Source organism: Pongo abelii, chromosome 2, assembly GCF_028885655.2.
Source record: "Pongo abelii isolate AG06213 chromosome 2, NHGRI_mPonAbe1-v2.0_pri, whole genome shotgun sequence".
In the NCBI taxonomy this organism is placed as follows: Eukaryota; Metazoa; Chordata; class Mammalia; order Primates; family Hominidae; genus Pongo; species Pongo abelii.
In genome coordinates, this window is record NC_085928.1 from 116,732,364 (window position 1) to 116,753,447 (window position 21,084).

Genomic DNA, 21,084 nt, shown 5'->3' on the forward strand with positions numbered 1-21,084 from the left:
AGTTACAATAGAGATGTAAATCTCGGCTGGGCACAGTGGCTCACGCCTGTAATCCCGGCACTTTGGGAGGCTGAGGTAGGGGGGTCACCTGAGATCAGGAGTTCAAGACCAGTTTGGCCAACATGGTGAAACCCTGTCTCTACAAAAAATACAGAAATTAGCCAGGCGTGGTGGCGGGCGCCTGTAGTCCCGGCTACTGGGGAGGCTGAGGCAGGAGAATTGCATGAACCCGAGAGGCAGAAGCTGCAGTGAGCCGAGATCATGCCACTGCACTCCACCCTGGGCGACAGAGCAAGAATCCATCTCAAAACAAACGAACAAACAAACAAACAAAAAACCAAAAACATAAATCCCAAATTTAAGTTACAAAAGTTTTCTTTTTTATATGATAGGTTCCAAAATGCATACACATACCTTGATGATGTTTCATCTATAGGGCAAAATTTTCAGCCAGACAGAGTCGTAACTATAAAATCACTAGGTATCACTACATCTAACAAGTCTAAGGGCTTTAAACAATATCACCCTCACTATGTAAGTAAAACAAAAAAAAACAAAAAACAAACAAACAAAAAAAAAACCTTTCAAGTGGCAAACAGTCATCCTTCTCCAACAGGAGAAAAGAATGAGAAAGGAAATGATAAAGGTGACATGTGCCAGGGCTGAAATAAGGAGCTTATAGAAATGTAACCAAAGATAAAAAAAGGAGGCTTTGGAAAAGCATTGTCATTCCATCTTCAATACCTTCACTTTTTAAAAATGGAGGTGTAACAAATATAGTAAATAGAACAAATCTGAAGTGTATGTCTTTATAATTTTTTTTTTTTTTTGAGACAGAGTCTTGCTCTGTCGCCCAGGCTGGAGTACAGTGGCACGATCTTGGCTCACTGCAACCTCTGCCTCCCTGATTCAAGCGATTCTCCTGCCTCAGCCTCCCGAGTAGCTGGGATTACAGGTGCCCACCACCACATCCGGCTAATTTTTGTATTTTTAGTAGATACAGTGTTTCACCATGTTGGCCAGGCTGGTCTCAAACTCCTGACCTCAGGTGATCCACCCCCTCAGCCTCCCTAAGTGCTGGTATTACAGGTGTGAGCCATCGTGCCCTGCCTGTCTTTATAAATTTTTACATGTGTTTATACCTGGAGGACCACCACCCTGATTAGGATGTAGGACATTTCCAGCATCTAAGCAGGCTCCCTCATGCCCAATCCCATCCATATTCCTCTGAAAGTAACCACTTTCCTGACCTCTATCATCATGATTAGTTTTCGCTATTTCTGAACTTTGTGTAAGTGAAATATTACAATATGTGGCTTTTGTCTCTAGCTTCTTCCACTCAATATATTCTGTCTGTGAGATTCATTCATTAGCAGTAGTTCGTTATTTTTCATTACTGTGTAATATTCCAGTGTATGGATATACCACAATTGCTTACTTATTCACCTATTGATGGATATTTGCATTGTTCTCAGCTTTCAGCTATTTTAACATTTCTGTGAGCATTCTTTTTCATGTCTTTTCTGGGGGGCACAAGTACTCATTTTTCTTGGGGATATACTCAAGAGTAGAATGGCTGTGTCATAGGATACACACGTTTTGTTTTAGTAGATATTATCAAACAGTTTCCCAAAATGTTTGCACAAGAATAGTCACTCTTGTTTAGACTCATTCTAGTGGAAAAAACATTTTACTTTGTGCTTGGTGGGTTGCAAAGATTTATCCCTTTTCCAGGTAATAGGATTTGGAATGTAAATTTAACATTTTGATTGAAACCTCAGACTGAAAATTAGGAGTTGACCACAGTCTGTGCCTTTATAAGTCAATTGATTAAAACCAGATTTAGGAAATAATAAATATCAAATAGAAAACTGGTGTCTTCTGAGTGAGGACCACCCGTGTTACCCCAGCCACTAAACAAATCCTTACCAAGACTTTTCTTCCAGACTTTGTGAAAAAAGCAAATATTGTGTGGAAGATATTTTCTTGTTCTTGAGGGATGATGCAGGGAGTTGGGTTTTTCTGGAAAGAGCAGTTTCCCTTCTCTTGGCCCACCTGCAAATGAAAAGAGGCCTGTCAGAGGAGTCAGTCTCAAGAATGAATCATGATGCTGGAGCCTCTTATTGTAGAGGCAGGAGTGGTAGAACCTCAATTCACCTTTCCTCCTTGTCCATTTTGAAGTGGAGAACAATGGCTGAAAAGCTGAAAGGCAGAAGTTGTAGCATCAACGGGGCCAAATAATGGAAAATGTGGCTCTTAGGTCCCCCAATAATTGATGAGATGACATATAACATGCAGATGAGATGTGACTAGGAAATAGGAAGACTTAAGGAGTAAAATAAGCCTTATACTCCATGGTTTTGAAAGCACACTTAAGAACATCCTTACAAGCAATTCTTGTCTGAATGAGGAAAATGAGACTCAACTTAGGTCACTGGTCAACAGTCATGGAGTCAAGAACCCAGGTCTGGTACTTGGGACCAAACCTGATGGATGATCTGCTGCCAGAGGTTTTCAACCATTCTAGAAAGCCCCCAGGGTGCTATAAAACTCCTTAGGGGTCCTTCTAGAGAAAAGGAATGAGCAGCAAGCAGGACTGCTTTCGGTCCAACTCTAAAGCCAGAGTTTTGCTACCAAAAAAACAACTGACCAGTCTCTGCCCTGAGCCAGACAGGAACCTGCATGCTTGCTGAGCTCTTGGTGAGTGATTTGATTTTGCTTCTGACAGCAATGGCAATGGTGCTGACTGACAGCAACATCAGAAACAAAACAATGGCGCTTAGTCTTTCTTGATGAGTTCCTTAAGAACAGCACTCTTTTTGATGTTTAAATTGAGGAATTGTCGGAAAAAATGAAGTCTTCTTTATATATCATCATATCACACTGGTTGTAGCTGAAGACTGGACAGGATGTGAGGTCAAACCAGAAAATTAATAATTAGTAATTCATAATTTAGGATTGTGCTTACAATCCCATGGCTAACCACAGGCATCTGTTAAATTGCCCTGTCTATAATGCCCTTGAGTAAAATATAGTTGTTCAAGAATGTTTCAACTTTTTATTCATGGTAGGGAACAAAAACTTTTTTTGCTGTTTTTTTTTTAACTTTTATTTTACGTTTGGGAGTACAAGTGCAGGTGTGTTATATAGGTAAACTTGTGTCATGGAGGTTTTTGGTACAGATTGTTTCATCACCCAGGTACTAAGCCTAGTACTCAATAGTTATTTTTTCTACTCCTCTCCCTCCTTCTAACCTCCATTCTCGAGTAGACTCCAGTGTCTGTTGTTCCCTTCTTTGTGTTCATGAGTTCTCATAATTTAGCTCCCACTTATCATTGAGATCATGCAGTATTTGGTTTTCTCTTCCTGTGTTAGTTTGCTAAGGATAATGGCCTCCAGCTCCATCCATGTTCCTGCAAAGCGCATGATCTCATTCTTTTTTATGGCTGCATAGTATTCCATGGCATATCTGTACAACATTTTCTTTATCCAATCTGTCTTTGATGGGTATTTAGGTTGATTCCATGTCTTTGCTATTGTGAACAGTGCTGCAATGAACATTCATGTGCATGTGTCTTTATGGTAGAATGATTTATATTCATTTAGGTATATATATCCCCAGTAATGGGATGCTGGGTCAATTGGCAGTTCTGTTTTTAGCTCTTTGAGGAATAGCCACACTGCTTTCCACAATGTTTGAGCAAATTTATACTCCCACCAACAGTCTATAAGCATTCTCTTTTCTCCAAAACCTCTCCAGCATCTGTTGATTTTTGACTTTTGCTTTGTTTTTTTTTTGTGATGGAGTCTCTCACTGTTGCCCAGGCTAGAGTGCAGTGGCGCGATCTCGGCTCACTGCAAGCTCTGCCTCCTGAGTTCAAGCCATTCTCCTACCTCAGCCTCCCGAGTAGCTGGGACAACAGGCACCTGCCACCATGCCCGGCTAATTTTTTTTTGTATTTTTAGTAGATATGGGGTTTCACCGTGTTAGCCAGGATGGTCTCGATCTCCTGACCTCATGATCCGCCTGCCTCAGCCTCCCAAAGTGCTGGGATTACAGTCATGAGCCACCACACCGGGCCAATTTTTGACTTTTTAATAATAGCCATTCTGACTGGTATGAGATGGTATCTCATTGTGGTTTTGATTTGCATTTCTGTAATGACCAGTGATATTGAGTTTTTCAAATGCTTGTTGTCTGCAGGTATGTCTTCTTTAGAAAAGTGTCTGTTCATGTCCTTTGCCCTCCTTTTGATGGAGTTGTTTTATTCTTGCAAATTTAAGTCCCTTATAGATGATAGATATCAGACCTTTGTCAGATGCATAGTTTGCAAATATTTTCTTCCATTCTGTAGGTTGTCTGTTTACTCTGTTGATAAGTCTCTTTTGCTGTGTAGAAGCTCTTAAGTTTAATTAGATTCTATTTGTCAGTTTTTGCTACACAAATAAACTAAAGCTAACAATGCTAATCTACTAATAGTGAATTATAAAACAAGACCACCAAAATTTGCTAAATTGATCTCTATTTTATCTTTGATCTGAATACATTCCAGGATTTACTATATATGTCTGAAAATAAATAAGGTGAAGGTTTATATCCTCAAGTTAAACTATTAGAAAAGAGGATGTTGCCTATGAAAGTTTCTCACAGTTTGGGATTTATTGTCCTTTAAAAGTGTCTAATAGTTTGGAAATTTTTTTTTTTTTTTTTTGGAGACAGGGTCTCTGTCTCCCAGGCTGAAGTACAGTAGTCCAGCTCACTGCAGCTTCAACCTCCTGGGCTCAGGTGATCCTCCTTCCTCAGCCTCCTGAGTAGCTGGGACTATAGGCACATGCCACCACACATGGCTAGTTTTTGTTTTGTTTTGTTTTTTGCTGGTTTCTTTCTTTTTTTTTTTTTTTTGGTAGAGATAGAGTTTTGCCACATTACCCAGGCTGGTCTCTAACTCCTGAGCTCAAGCAATCTGCCTGTCTTGGCCTTCCAAAGCACTGGGATTATAGGCATGAGCCACTGCACCCAGCCTCGATTACTTTATTTGAACCACAACATTTGGGGAAAACACACTAGCCTGAAATGACCTCAATCAACATCAGGTTTGGATGATTTTAGAGGTCATGAGAGGGAAACAATGGGAAGGAGGCAATGAGCTTTAATGAAGATTTGGTAATTATTCCTTGGGTTCAATTGTTGAAAGTTGCGATAAATATTTGAAAGCCCATTTTAGAAAGCAATATGTAAGCTGTTGATGTGGGGAGCAGCATGAATATTCACTTGCAAGACAAATGAGGAAAACAACTGCTGCAGTGCTACACAAGTGGGCGATGGTGTGTGCCAATCAAATTTCAGCACCAACATGGATTCAAGAAGTTCTGCATTTCAAATAAATTAGGCAAATTGTAGATGATATATTCTGGTAAACTGCTGACTAAAAATGTGGCTTAGAAATGATACCCATCAATCTCAGAAGATGCACACTTGGATAAAATTATTGTGTGAAACATAAGAATGAAGAGTATTATAGATTAATATATCATTCTTTTAAAATTTTAAGCATTCAACCACATGATTAAGTTAAACACTATACACAGATAGTTGATTCTTTCTTTCATTTCTCCTAACTTCTTTTTATTGAGGTAAATTTACAGGCATTAAAATCCACAGACCTAAAGGGTGCAGTTTGATGAATTATGTCACCCAGTAACTACCACCCCCATGAAAGTACAGAACTTGTCTCTCACTCCAGAAAGTTCCCACCAGTCCCTTGCCAGTCAATTCCCACTGCCCACTCCCCCCACCTCAAAGGCAATCATAGTTCTGATTCCTATTAAGTTGGCAAAAAAAAGAGGGTGAAATTTATCTAATTAGGGAAATGGAGGATGTGCTATTTGGGGCTTGCCCTATATTTAGGCATATATAGTACATTGTGGATGGAAAATATTTATGTTTATTGGGCGTTTGAGAATCCGAATGTGTGTAGTTGTGCTCTTAATATCCATCACTTTTTCACTCCAAAGCCTGTAGGTCTCTACATTCCCTGTCTGTCTTCTGGAGTGGACATCTGCTGACAGACTGCTGGAAACTGTTTTCTGCAGCCCTGTGGCACGCAAATTCCTCTGCTGAGATTACGAGGCCTGGCCACCCAAACACATTTGGTCTGGGTTTAGAGAAACAGAACCTCTAAGCCCTGCAGGATGCATCCATCCCTCATTAAAATCAGGCGTGGGAGCAGAGCTCCTCCTTACTCTGCACGTCGGTGCTTCAGGTTTCTAGGCAGGGAGAGGAAGCTTGGGAGCAGAGCTCCAGCCCAGCCAGTGTTGCTAATGTGCTTCAGGTGTGAAGAGCTGGCACTGTCATCTGGCCACAAGACGCCAGCAGAGAGGGGCAGGGAGCTGGGAAATGCAGGGCAAGCGAGTGAGAAACAGCCTAAGCCTCAGTGTCAACCCCAAGGGGCAGAGTCACAGCTCAGAAGTTAGTTTCTGTCTCCCACCGGGAGTTTCTGGGGTGGCCTGTGAACAGGGTAATGGCGACGGCGTGATGTGATGCAATGTGACACCTAATCTGCCCCTGGTGGGATCTGGAAAAGGGAAATAAGGACTGAGTCTGCGGTGAATGAAATCTTGGCCAGTTGTGCTCCTGACTGTGGTTACATGGGAATCACTTCAATCGGGGAAAGCAATGTTTTTCGGAAAGGTTCAGGGTGGTCCCCCCTTTCAAAAGGAGATTAAAGGTTGCCTGGTGCTATATAAGTCTGATTCAGACCAGCTAATCCTATTGCAGTCGCACCTTCAGTCCTCAGCTCAGTACCTACCCAGGTAGGAACTCAGTACCTACCCAGGGTCATCAAGGTAGAGAGGGGAGGTCCTCTAAGCGTGTTGAACAGGTACCAATGTGACAGCCATGACAATAGCACCTAACACCTGCACGGCCCTTACTGCACACCAGGCTCTCAGTGCTTTCCACACATTAACATTCAGTCCTCACAGCAGTTCCCTGAGGCAGGTGCTATTACTGTCCCCACATTTTTGTTTTTTTTCTGAGATGGAGTCTTGCTCTGTTACCCAGGCTACAGTACAGTGGTGAGATCTCGGCTCACTGAAACCTCTGCCTCCTGGGTTCAAGTAATTCTCCTGCCTCAGCCTCCCCAGTAGCTGGAATTACAGGCACATGCCACCATGCCTGGCTGTTTTTTTGTATTTTTAGTAGAGATGGGGTTTCACCATATTGGTCAGGCTTGACCTCAGGGGATCCACCCGCCTCGGGTCCTGACCTCAGGGGTCCTGAGGGTCCTGACCTCAGGGGATCCACCCGCCTCGGCCTCCCAAAGTGTTGAGATTACAGGTGTGAGCCACAGCCCCTGGCCTACTGTCCCCATTTTACAGATGGAGGCAAGCTGAGAGGCAACAGGAGGCCCAATGACCACCAGAGGCCCCCCAGGTAGCAGGCCACAGAACTGGGCTGGGACACACGTCACACAGCTGCAGGCATCTGCTTGTCACCACTTTCCTGCACTACCTCTTAGGTGGAAGCTGAGGATGGGGCTGGGGCAGGAGTCACAGAGGAGTAGAGGTGGAGGGAAAGCTTCCTTTCCTCTTACTGTGGTCACAGGAAGAAACCACTAGCCTGGAAACCTCAGCATTCTCCAGCCTGACCCATTTCCACCACTGTGGCAAAAAAAATGACTCCTGCCTAGACCATGGGAGATAAAAGTGCCTGCTGACTGAGAAGAGGCCTATTCTGTACAGTCTCTTGGGCTGGAAGGGGGAACAGAGCATTCTGGAATGTTGTTTCTGGAAGGCAGCTGAGAGATCATGCAGTCCTTGTGGCCTCAGCTGACAGATAAGGAAACAGAGGTCCCCGAGTTCAGCGACTTGTCCGAGGTCACGTCCGGGCCCTAGTGAAGGAGTTCTGTGGTACAGACGCTCTTGATGAATACTCAATAGTCCTGGCTTCAGCCCTAGCTCTGCCTGCTAACAGCCGTGCCAGTTTGGATCTCCAGGGCCTCAGTTTCCTCATCTACACATGAGGATTTTGGCCTATGTTGTCACTCAGGTTGTCCTCAATTGCTAATTCCTCACTTCATGAATGTGTGTGCATTTTCATTACAGAAGGGGGCTACCTTATCTCATCACACAGATAAACAATTACTGACTATCCATCCTCCCACAACTTGGTTTTAACCGCCCTCTTTGCTCAAAGTCAAGGGGACGTGATGTTTTTTTCATGTGTTGCAGACAACCCAAGCATCCCTGGCCAATGACCAACAATGTCATTTCCTTGGCTGGCTAAGGACTCTGTGGCCATCACCCCCTTGCTCTTCTCTGCCCAGTCAGTCCTCATTTATTTCCCAGGCTACCGAGTCCAAATGCTTCTCATGACATGGCTGCTTATCTCTCAGGGCCTCTGGGAGCTGGCAGAGGTCCATGGCTATTAGAATTTGAACAAAAGGACTTCACCAGGCACCCAAACAAGGACAGGAGGATGCAGGACACAGTGACAAGGCTGTATTCTACCAAGGCAGGTACTGAGGGTTTTCTGTTGGCATCTGTCCTCCCCGTTACCCCAAAGAGGACATTGTGCAAACTGAAACCATGAGATGGTGGTGACTGGGGAAGCTGTCAGGAACCCTGGCTGTGGGAGCCCAAGGAGTGACCATCACTTGGTGGCAGAGTCTGGGTCAGCCTCAGTGAAGGGAGCTGTCATGGTCAGAAGCCACCATGGTGCCAGGCCTGTGAGAGGATAAAGAATCCCCTGTTCACTCTACGGGATCTGGCAAGTCCTTGCTTCATGAAGTACTGGGTTTGAAGTGTGAATCAGGGCTGATTCCATAGGTGTGATACTGAGAAAGAGAGCAGACCCTTTGTTTCAAATGTTGTCGTCATCTGATCCCAGGTGGAGAAGGGAAGTCAAAAGCTTTTACTTTCCAGGCTGAGGTGGTCTGATAAACGGCTTGGAGGAAACGGCATTTCCATGTTGTAGACTCAATCAGGCACTTCTAAGAGTTGTCTGTTGACTCAGAGCAAGAGAGAGGACACAGGTTTCCTCCCACAGGGCCCCAGAACAGAGCAGCCAAACACAGTCCCTGTGCCTGGGTTTGAACACTGAAGAGGCAGAAAAGTTCTCTGATCTTTTTTCTAAGTGTCATGCTCCAAGCACACCACCCTGGGAAATTGCTTATGGTCCCATCTCTATACTGAGTTCAGATATCAATGGAAATAATACTAATATTAGGTGCTGTTAGTATGTTAGAGAACAGCATATGCTGAATCCTTACGGCACCCGTGTATGGAGGTACTACTCTCAGAAGGGTGACCATATAATTTATTGTCTAAACTGGGACATTTCTGAGGTTCAACCAGCTAGAACAGCAACACAGAGACATTTATCAGGGATGTGACATATAAGCTTTAACTTCTGCTCTCCTTAAATTCCACCCCTTTTTACAGATGAGAAAACTGAGGCCCAGAGAGGTTAAGTAACCTGCCATGTCTGAGAAGCACATCTCAAAAATCCCCACCAGGATGCTCTGTCCCACTCCATCTTCCTTGCACCAGGCTGCATAGTCGCTCTTCCACATACTGAAGCCCAAACACGGCCTGACCACCACCTCACTGTTTAACCATTCGCAGCCCCTCAGAGCACAGCTCCTAATGAGATTATAAATCTTGTCTACAAATATCTCCCTCCACCAGGAAGTCAGCCCCTCTCATGATCTGACTCAGAGGAAGTGGCATTGCAGGTGGATCTCAAAGGATAAAGAAAACTTCTCAGGAGTAAAGGGAGGAGGGAGAAAGGAATTCCAGGAAGAGAACAGCATGTGCAAAAGCATAGAGGGGCAAACTTGAGACTTGAGTCTAGAGAGCCGAGGAGTTTAACACAGGCCAAGCACTGGATGAATGCTGGGTAGCAGTGGCCAGAACTGAGGCAGAGGAGATAGGCCTGGACACAGAGGAGGGCATGTGACAAATCTTACACGTGGCATGGGTGGAGGTAGTTACCTAAAAGGTAATAGGAACCAGGGAAAGCTTTGAAGCAGGAGAATGTATGAGAATGTATGATTTAGATCATGTGGATTAACGTCGCTCAAAATTAAAGAAATAATTTGCAGCTCTGGTATGTGATATTTTTAGCATTTTTTTTTTTTTTGAGACAGAGTTTTGCTCTTGTTGCCCAGGCTGGAGTGCAATGGTGCAATCTCGGCTCACCGCAACATCTGCCTTCCGGGTTCAAGCGATTCTCCTGCCTCAGCCTCCCGAGTAGCTGGGATGATGGGTGTGTGCCACCATGCCTGGCTAATTTTGTATTTTTAGTAGAGATGGGGTTTCACCATGTTGGTCAGGCTGGTCTCAAACTCCTGACCTCAGATGATCCATCCGCCTCAGCCTCCCAAAATGCTGGGATTACAGGTGTGAGCCACCACGCCTGGCCTATTAGTATATTTTTAACAGGCAGAAGCATAGATGCCTCTACCAGTTTGCCATTCTACCAGTACCAACCCCATCAGCTGGCTGGGGTTCCAAGGATAGGGAGGTCACCGAAATGTCCACGGCTTGATGCCCCTTGAATGCGTGCATCACCAATCAAAGGAAAATGGAAGATTTAATTAGCAGAGGAACAAACCGAATGACAGTAGTGCTCCCCATGAGCCACAGCTGGAGTCATCCCTAGTGTGGTTTTTGGGTAAAAAAAAACCCTAAAAGGTATGATCTAAAAGCTATGTTTGTTGAATTGGCTTGGATTAAAAGGGACCTAGGTTCATTTTAGAATAACATGTGTTTCCTGTTAACTCACGTTTCTGTGTTATTCATTGGCTTTATGTTCTCTCTGTTACATCCCTGGACCACTTTTCCATATCGTATTACACCAATCACAGCTGACGGCAACCGGGTAAACATGACCCACCCCCTGACTTATCGCCTGCTTCTCTGAAGTCACACGCTCCTTGAGTTTGAAAACTCAGAGAATGTTTTGAATGCCTACTTTGCTAATTCAATTACCCATTGCCTACTCTGAGAACCAAGGCATCAAAAGACAGTAAGCCCCTATTTCGGCACAGGCGGCTGAACACATACTACAATGGCTGTGGTAACATTAATTTTAGGACTTCAGGGTTTGAAATAAAGATAGTACTCATACAACAACTGAGAAATGATACCAGCTGGTTGATTAGCCTGACCTAAGGTGTCTAGTTCTAGAAAGATAAATAAGATAGCTTCATATTATCCATCTAGAAAAATGCAAACCATGATTCATGGTTGCTTACCAGCCTTAAAGAGCCCTTCAAATTATATCTCATGTTAAATCATGTTGCTATGATTTACTATTGAGTGTTTCTTCATATTGACCAAAGACTAAAATATAATAATATTAATGAATCCTAGGACAAATACTTTCATGTATCACCATTCATTTCAAGACCCTGTAATAATGCAGACTCAGGATAACCGACAAAGGGTAGATGCTCACAGGCTCTGTTCATTTACTCTAATTTTTCAATTGCAATGACACTATTTAATATAAGGCCAGAGAAACAGCGATAATGATCTTAGATTGCTCCTTAATATGAACATGGCTAACTTCATGCTACTCATGTGTGCATCACCCCATTTGAAGGTAATGAGGAGTGTTCAATGGCATTCTTCGGGAGATCCTTCTGAAGAATGATGGGTCTTTTGCTTTGTGAAAAGAGACCCCATGTTCATTCGTGCACCAAGTTTGGATTTTCTGATATTTACCCCTCTGTGTAGCTAGTGGTTCCAAGGTGTTTATTTAAGAGACAAAAATCCAAAAAAGAGAAACAGTCTGATGATCACAACAACATAAGCTAGGCTAATATGAGGGGCTCTGGCTTTGGACAGTCCCTGCTAGCTTCAGTGCTCAAATAAAGAGTCTGTCTTTGAACTGAAACGGGTAAACAAAATCACATGACAGCCCACTCCAAACCTGCAGAGCTGGGGATAGAGCAGGAGGAGCAAGAAGTTAAAGAATGACCTACTATCACTTAAGCACAGAAAGGAAAAGATCGTAACTTTAACTCTAGATGTCTTCTCCCTTTCTAACTGAAAACTGTCTTCTAAATAAAATACTTGCTTTCTCTAACCCTTTCCCCATCCCTTAAGGCAGTCATCCCTGTGAAAAGTGGTATGGGGTCTGAAAAGGTCAGGGTGTTACTGAGATCAAATCTGAAACTGAAAATAAAGGGGCAAAGCCTCCAGACCAACATTTCAGAGGAAAGGTTGAGTGTAATCCATTGCACAGTTTTGACTTCCGTATGAGGCTGCCATTATTTCATGAACAATTTCACTTCTCATGATAAAAGCCAGTGGATTTCATTACCATCAGCTTTAGGGTTTGGCTAAAACAATGCCCCTGCATCCTCCCCTCCTCCCTCTTCCTTTGCGTGTGACAGGCCAACATGCTGGAAAGTCAAGAGTGCAGGCCACCACCACCAGGCTGCCCTGTAAAATGGGATGGGCTTTAATTAATTTACATGTAATCAGAGAAAGACAAGTTCCCCAGACGAAGCCCATTTCCCAGGCATGGGGATGGCCTTTTATTAGAGTTAAAGCGATACAGATGGGAAGTAGTCTCAGAGACGCAGTGACACAAAAGAATTTCCAGATGTGGTCAGATTCTCTTTAGTGAAAAAGCGATACATAAATATGTTATCTGAGCACTTGACATGCATACCAAAAATGTTTTCCTTCCACAGATAATGAAATATTTTGGAAGCAGAATGGTCTGTTGATTTGGGTAATAAATGAGTGAATAGCCCCCATATGAGACACAACATGGTCCTTGGAATTGTATCTGCTTGTTTAAATTCTGGTTCTAGCTCTTGGACCCATCTTAAGGTAAAGAATGAAGCTCAGACCCATCTTCCCTTAAAGGCTAAAGCAGCACACATATTCACTGGGTTGTCTCTGCATTTCCTGCATATATTGCTTTATTAGTTCCCTTTTATCAAAGGGTAAATCACACTCATTTTCTGGATGCCATGATTCCTACATCACCATCTGTCTAACCTCTTCCACTACTTTTCTGAGAGTACATACACCAGAGCAGTGAAAAGTGAAACCTCAGTGTCATTCATTAAGTCTCAAGTTTCAAGGACTTCATGGGAGGCCTGAAATATGCTTTAGGTCATAAGTTTAGATTAAAGAGAAGTGAGTGAGGTTGGCTCCCTGACAGCTGGGGAGATCATTACTTCTCAGTGTCTAACAATGTTGAGGCAGTTCCTTTTGGTCTGAAGAAACTTGGGGTGTATGTCAGAAAAGCGTTTTCCTGTTTTTGCGCTTCCGAAGCATACACAATTAGTCCTTGGCAGGTTAAATGAGAACCATGTGTTTCTCGGCAATGGCCGATGAGCCCTGTTTATCCTCAATGAGATTTCCTGTTATTGACTTTGCTAACAACCCATCACCCATGCCATGGCAAGGCTCTGTGTCATGTTGCTTTTAAGGAATCAACGTAAGCAAACTCCTCACCAACTTTTAACGCCTATTCATGTAGCAGACCAGAAAACACCAGGCACCTACACATCGGCATTCAACTGGCCTACATGCTGGCAACAAAGCGTTAATGCTTCCAGATGTCAGAGCAGCTGTGAGCACAAGACATTTGGGCTCCTTGATAAGGCCGGGCGCCTTCAGTCAGCAGGGAGACAGCAATGCTGGCTTGATTTATTCTCTCTGGCCACACAGGTTAAAGGGCAGCCTCTGAACCACACTGTGTACGGACAGCCGGGGCTGAAGCTTTCCCCCACCTTCCAGAGGGTGTGTGTTGAGTGTAACTTGTGCACAGAAACACACACGCTTTCTCCCTCTAGCCAAGCTCAAATTAACTAAGAGCCTAGGAATGTAACTCTTGTTCCAGAATTCAATCAGCCATCTCCCTTCTTTTAAGTGTTTGGCTTCTGTTGAGAAAAAGATTTAAGGCAAACCTAATCCTGACCCATTTCAGGAACTTGACTATTCAGCTTGCATTCATACATGTGCAGAAAGAAGAAAATGCAAAAGAAAAAGAAAAGAAAGTTTAGGGCCATTACTGAGATCAGCAGTGTCTGTGTGAGAGAAACTGAGGGGGAAGGAAATATGTGTTCAAATCCCTGACCAAAGTTTGTAGAGTTTAAATTTGCTCTAAGAAGCTTTCATTTCTGATAAGTAATTCAACCTCTTATTTCAAAATTTCACCTTCTTATTCTCACTTTGAAATTAAGGCAACCTCTGCCATGGGTTAAAGGAATTTGTCAAAATATTCCTACTGGGGGATCTCAAGTAGAGATGGGGGGATGTCCTGGAGCCAATCCCCAGGAGATACAAGGGGTGACTGTGTGTCTGAGGATGCCACTAACAGAGTGGAAGCAGCCATTTCTTTCATTTATCTGAGCACTCACTATGGTCTCGGCACCAAATGCTGGGGATACACAGAAAATAAGGACCTTGCCCTTTACTCTCATGGTGTTTTTAATCTCGTGGAAGAAGACTGACGATAAGAGAGTAATTTCACATAGTGACAAGTGCTATGAAGAAAACAACATACAAATGGGATAGAGAGTAATGGGGGTTTGCAACTTTAGGTAAAGTGTTCAGGGAAGACTCATTGAGAAAGTGAACTCTGGGCTCAGATCTGCATAAGAAGAAGAAGCCAGCTATGCAAAGATTGGAGGGAACAGCGTTCTCAGCAGAGGCAGGTGCAAAGGCCCTAAGGCAGGGCCATCTGTGAAGGCATCTGGGAAGGCTTGACAGAGAGGACATATGAACTGGGTCTTGAAGAATGAGTCAGCTTTCCACAGCCAGAGGGGAGGAGAAGTCACTGGCAAGGGCAGGGGGCCCAGGGAAGTGCACAGTGAGAGCCTTCAGCAGCCTTCATGGTCCAGGGAGGCTGGAAGACAAGGTCAGGGATGAGGGGCTATTGGAGAAAATGGCCTGGAAAGTTGGGTGGGAGGGAACGCGGGGTTTTGGACCTATGGCTTTGGCCATTAAGATTTCCTTGATTTTTTGTTTTTACTGAGAATCTCGGAGTGTTTCTGAGCATTATACAGATAAATTATTAGGACTAGAAGTTGGTATAGAGAAATTATTAGGACTAAAGTTCTCAGATGGTAAACCAGGTCCTTACTTCCAGAGTGATAATGATTCATGATGAGGAGGGGTTGGATGAAGAGGCACGGGATTTGTTGCTCTGTTTTGAATTTTTATTTGGAGAATATGGAGAGAGCAAAGAGGACACCCTAGGATGGGAAAGAAAATTAAAGGAATTGTAATCTTTTTTGGAAGAGAAGGGGGAAGTCAAGGTAATAGCTCAACTTCTCTACAAGAGGGAACTAGGCAATTGTTTTTCATTTTAGCTAAGAAAGGGTCATGGGGCATGAAGAATTGTGGATAGTCATAACAAGGGATTTGAGGGATAACAGAATGGCTTAGCAAAGAGAAATTGCTGGAAAAGCAGTTCTGTTGTACTGGGGAGACATCTCAATTGTATTCTGTCCAAAGGTAGAGGGTTGGATCATATAATCCCCCAAATCCACCTCTTCCTACATGACAGAGGTTTCTAATCCTTGTTAGAAAGGAACCTCTCACCCAGAGAGCTGGCTTGGTACGCTCAACCCTTGAATTTCCACAAAAAAAATTGAGGGTGAAGGCGAGGAAAAAAAGAAGCATGTGTTCATGATGGGGAAGAGCAGCAGAGATAAAAATGTGCATTGTTCAGTTTTGTTTTGGGTTATTTGCTGGGCTGTTTAAAGTGCCAGGCCTGGCTCTTATACAAGTCTCAGCTCCAATAAGCTGGCTGCAGGGGAGACTTCTTGTTGCAATTATCCTCTAAGCATAACTAAGTCATAAAATCCAGGACTTTTCTGATGTGAAATGTGCAGGCTTTAAAAATCAGTGTCACTGTCAACTGCTGTTGCCAGCAAAATAAGTGATTCACATTGTGGCAGAGAACTCCCCCAGAGTGAAAGCTAATGAGAACACACACGGAGACTTCTGGATGTCCAGTCGGAACCCCATACAACGGCACCATGGGGGCCGGCATTTCAAAGGTCAGAAATCAAATAGGGCTAAAATCAAGGGGGAGAGAATTCTCAGAAAAGACATAGACTTGGCAAGGACTTCATGGGCAAAGAAATTCTTATTGCAAACTCCCGTAAGATAGCTTTGGTCCCTGCAACTTCTGAATAAAGGACTCCGTGAAACTGTCCCTGACCACTCCGTTTAAAATTACAACCTTTCCCAATCCCTATCCTCTTGCTTTTTAAATTTTTCTCCAGAGCATTTACCATCATGTAATAAACTATGTGCTTTACTTATTACTGTCTTTCCCCATCAGAATGTAAGCTACATGAGGGCTGGAAATTACTTTTTGTCTGTTTTCCTCTCTGCACTAGGTGCTTAGCATATGCTGGGTGCAAAGTATTTGTTGAAAGAATGAACATGTGGATAAAAATATCCCCACAACAGCCTCTTGTGGTGAGGACTGTCATCACCATTTTACAGATAAGAAAATGGGAGAGCAGAGATTTAAGTCTCATGCTTTAGACCAGGGCTTCTTAAATATGAACAGACAAAGGAATCCCTGGGGATCTTGCCGAAGTGAAGGCTGTGACTCAGCAGGCATGGGTGGGGCCTTAGTTCTGCATGATCATGTCTCAACTTCCAGGTAGTGCTAGAGCTGCTGGACAGCTACGCACCCAGACAAAAGGACGGCGCAAGACCCTGCAAGTGGCTGAAGGAAATCAAAATGTTTTATCCCAAAATAGATATCTTTGACATCGTTTGAAATGGCTGCTGCAGAGCCAGCAGACAGAAGTGGCCTTGCAAAACTGTCTCTTGTGGGAAAATTTTGCATCTGTAGAGAATCTCCTACATTCTGTACATCTGTAGAGAATGCAGCCAGCCCTTCTCTTTCTAGGCCTTTCCCAGATCTAGGACAGATTGAGTCTGACACCTTTACAAGTCTGAAAAGAAATTCACCATCTATTCTCTCTAGGAGTTATGACCTGGAAGGCTTCATCTACATAACAACGCCACCTTTGCTAGCCAAGCCTCCTTCTTTCTCTCCCCCATGACATGTCTTGCCATTAAAACCTGGTTGTGGTCATGCTCTGAGCCTGCATTATTTCTATAACCTCAAGATGGTATATAAGCTGCTGTACCTTACCTAGGGGGTTGGGTCTTCATTCTGAAGCTCCCCTGTATACAAGTTAAATAAATCTGTGTGCCTTTTCTCCTATTAATCTGCCTTTTCTGAGTTGATTTTTCAGGGAAAAGGACCAAGGGTTCCCCTTGACCCCACACTGTACAGTTGTGGCAGGATGAACCCCCAAATTGGGGTTTGGCCTAGGAGGGCCGGTGGGTTTTGGCTTCCTAAAGGAAAGAATTCAAGAGGAAGCCCAGAGAGTAAAGTGAAAGCAAGTTTATTAAGAAAGTAAAGAAATAAAAGGGTGGTTAACCCATAGGTAACACAGCCCCAAGGGCTGCTGCTTGGCTATTTTAATGGTTATTTCTTGATTAAATGCTAAAAAAGGAGTGGATTCTTCATGAGTTTTACAGGAGAGGGGCTGGGAATTCTCAGAACCCACGGTTCCTTCTGTTTTTAGAGCATATAGAGTAACTTCTAGGAGTTGCCATGCATCTATAAATTGTCATGGTGCTGGTGAATTATCATTAGTGTCACCATCTTGATTCTGGCTGACTTCAACTGGCTTCTTTACCACATCCTGCTTTATCAGCGGGGTCTCTGTGACCTGTGTCTTGAGAAACAAGTCCTGCTGAACTCCTATTTCACAGTGAACCCCACTGTTAAGAGTGAACATCAACTTAGCCACTCACCAATTTACCTTGGCCTTCCCTCTAACTCTTCCTTGCCTCAATTTCCTTAAGGAATTATTATGAAGATTAGATTAATTTGTTCTTGTAAAGTACTTGATACAGTATCTCTGCACTATACCTATCTGTAATAAGTTAGTAAGAATTCATACTTTTTGGTCTGAATCTAACAACTTTCTCTCAGAATCCTAAGGGAGCATTATTAAAGTTATGTTCTACTTTACCAAAATAGAAGTCAACATTTATGCTGAGAACCATGATAATATACACCTACTATCAGAAAATTAGAAGTTTCTCCTGGATATATTACGTGAAAATTTTGAGACGGGATCCTAAAAGTGGAATTGTTGGTATTCACATTTTAAATTTTGGTAGTTATTGTCAAATTGCCTTTCATATCAGCAGTATTTGAAAGTGCTCATTTCTCTTCATCTTAACCAACAATGGATCTTAACAATTTTTTAGATTTTTGCCAGTTTAATGAGGAGAAAAACCTCATTTTAAGTTTGCATTGCTCTGATTACCAGTGAGGCTAGGCATCTTTCTATATGTTTATTTGCTATTAAAATTTCTTCTTGAACTCCTGGCCTCAAGCGGTCCTCCTGCTTCATCCTCCCAAAGTGCTGGGATGACAGGCATGAGCCACCACACCCAGCCCCTAAAATTTCTTCTTTTGTGAATTTCCTATTCATATAACTTCAACCATTTTTATAATTTTTGGTCTTTTCTGCATTATTTTGTAGAAGTAATTTATATATTATCTATTTGTTACCCATGTTGCAAATATGTTCTCCCAAATATCTTTTCCCTTATGATGTATTCTGATCACATAAAAGTTTAATATTTTCATAGGTTTAAATTTGTTAATTTTTTCTTTATGGTTTCAGGATTTGATGGCTTGCTTAGGAAGAAGAGCTTCCCATCTAAAGATTATGAAAATATTCAGTTCTGCAAATATTTTTTTTTAACATCTAACTTTAATTCACCTTTTTTTTTTTTTCTGTGAGGTACAGACTTTCTCTAATTTCTTCCCAAATGGATAGCCAATTGTCTTCATATCATTTATTGAAGAGTTTATACACTGCCACTGTTTTGGAACCATATTTCATGATTTTTTTTTTTCTGCCCCCTTTTCTCTATCCTCTTTCTCTGCAACTCCAATTGTATATATCTTGATAAACTTTGTGGTGTCCCACAAAGCACACCAAAGGCCTCTGGGGCTTCAACCATTTTGCTCATGTTTTATTCTTTTTTCCTTCTGTTCTTCAGATTGGAAAATCTGTACTGTAATCCAGCTTCAAGTTCACTGATTCTGTGTCAGCTCAAATATGCTATTGAGCCCCTCTAATGAATTGTTCATTTCAGGTGTTTTACTTTTTTTTTTTTTAAATTGAGATAGAGTCTCACTCTTTTGCCCAGGCTGGAGTGCAGTGGTGTGATCTCGGCTCACCGCAACCTCCGCCTCCTGGGTTCAAGCAATTCTCCTGCCTCAGCCTCCTGAGTAGCTGAGATTATAGGCGATTGTCCTGCCTCGGCCTCCTGAATAGCTGGGATTACAGGCATCTGCCACCACTCCCAGCTAATTTTTTGTATTTTTGGTAGAGATGGGGTTTTCACCATGTTGGCCAGGCTGGTCTTGAACTCCTGACCTCACACCTGCCTCAGCCTCCCAAAGTGCTGGGATTACAGGCATAAGCCACCGTGCCCAGTCAGGTGTTTAACTTTCTTTTATTTATTTATTTTTTTGAGATGGAGTCTTGCTCTGTCATTCAGGCTGGAGTGCAGTGGCACATCTCAGCTTACTGCAATCTCTGCTTCCCGGGTTCAAGCGATTCTCCTGCCCCAGCCTCCTGAGTAGCTGTGATTACAGGCACCTGCCCCCTACACCTGGCTAATTTTTGTGTATTTTTAGTACAGACAGGGTTTCACCATGTTGGCCTGGCTGGTCTCCAACTCCTGACCTCAGGTGATATGCCCAACTCAGCCTCCCAAAGTGCTGGGATTACAGGCGTGAGCCACCATGCTTGGCCCATGTTTTACTTTCAATTCCAGAATTTCCCCTTGGTTCTTATAATTTCCATCTATTTTATTATTCATTCATTTAATTTCCACTTATTTTAATTTATTCATCGATATTATTACTGATATTCTCTATTTGATGAATCATTGCTGTCATACTTTATTTAAACTGATTTTAGTTCTTTAAACATTTATAATAGATGCTTTGAAGTCTTTGTTAAATCCAACATCTGGGTTCCTCAGAGACAGTTTTTATTAACTGTTTTTTTTTCTTCCTGTATAGCACATGAGAAATATATATGATATATACAATGTCTGTGTGTGTATTTAAATTGGACATTTTAGATAATATATTGTAGCAATTCTGGATTCTTACCCCTCCCATTGAGGGGTAGTTGTTACTTTTTTTGTTTTGTTTGTTTAGCGACTTGCCTGGACAAACTCTCTGGAGTCTGTTTTTCCTGGAGTGTGTAGCCTCTGATGTTTCTGCTGGCAAAATATATATTGCATATATGTATATATATATGTATGTGGGTATGTGTGTGTGTGTGTGTGTGTATATATATATATATGTATATATATATTTATCACTTGTTTTTATTTTTAAGCCTGGTTTTGTAGGGGCTGTCCTGGATCAGCACAGCTTAGTGATCAGCCAATGACTGGTCAGAGGCTGTATGTAAACATCTTGATCTAGGAAGGTTTTCACCCTCAGTTGGTGGGTCTGTGTATGTCTCTGGGGAAAGCATTTGAAGATCAGGCAGTTTACAGTCAGCTTCAGCTCTTACCTTCTGTATTCACAAGTCCTCAGGGCCAATCAGTTGATTCTCTTGGATTTTTTTAGGGAGACAGTAACAATTTTTACAATAGGATACTTTTTTTTTTTTTTTTTTTTTTTTTAAGAATAAAGGCTATCATTTCTTTTTATTGTTAAGGCCTCCAACACAACTAAACTGAAGAGACACTAGCAGGGACTCATGCCTGTTCCTCACTTAGCTTGAAGTTTCCTATAGGTTTCTGGCAAAGGGTCTTTGTCAAGTTGAGGAAGTCTTCTATGCCTTCCTTACTGGAAATGTAATAAGATATCATAAATAAATGTTGAATTTAATTTTTAGCTTTTTAGAAACCCTTATCAAGATTACCATTTGGTTATTTTTCATTTAATCCTTTTAACATTAATAATAATATATAATGAGTTATATTAATCAGTTTCCTCATGGAAAACCAACTTAGCATTCC

General features: G+C 42.4%; 1 protein-coding gene across 2 annotated transcripts in view; it reads right to left on the reverse strand.

Annotated features, from left to right (window-relative positions):
• Positions 1–21,084, reverse strand: part of ITGA9 (integrin subunit alpha 9) — a 387,085-nt gene that overhangs the window by 44,133 nt on the left and 321,868 nt on the right. For both annotated transcript variants that reach the window (XM_024245138.3, XM_054552331.2), the window contains exon 24: positions 1,930–2,055. In XM_024245138.3, coding sequence (XP_024100906.3) covers positions 1,930–2,055 — 126 coding nt within the window. The remainder of the gene's footprint in view (positions 1–1,929; positions 2,056–21,084) is intronic.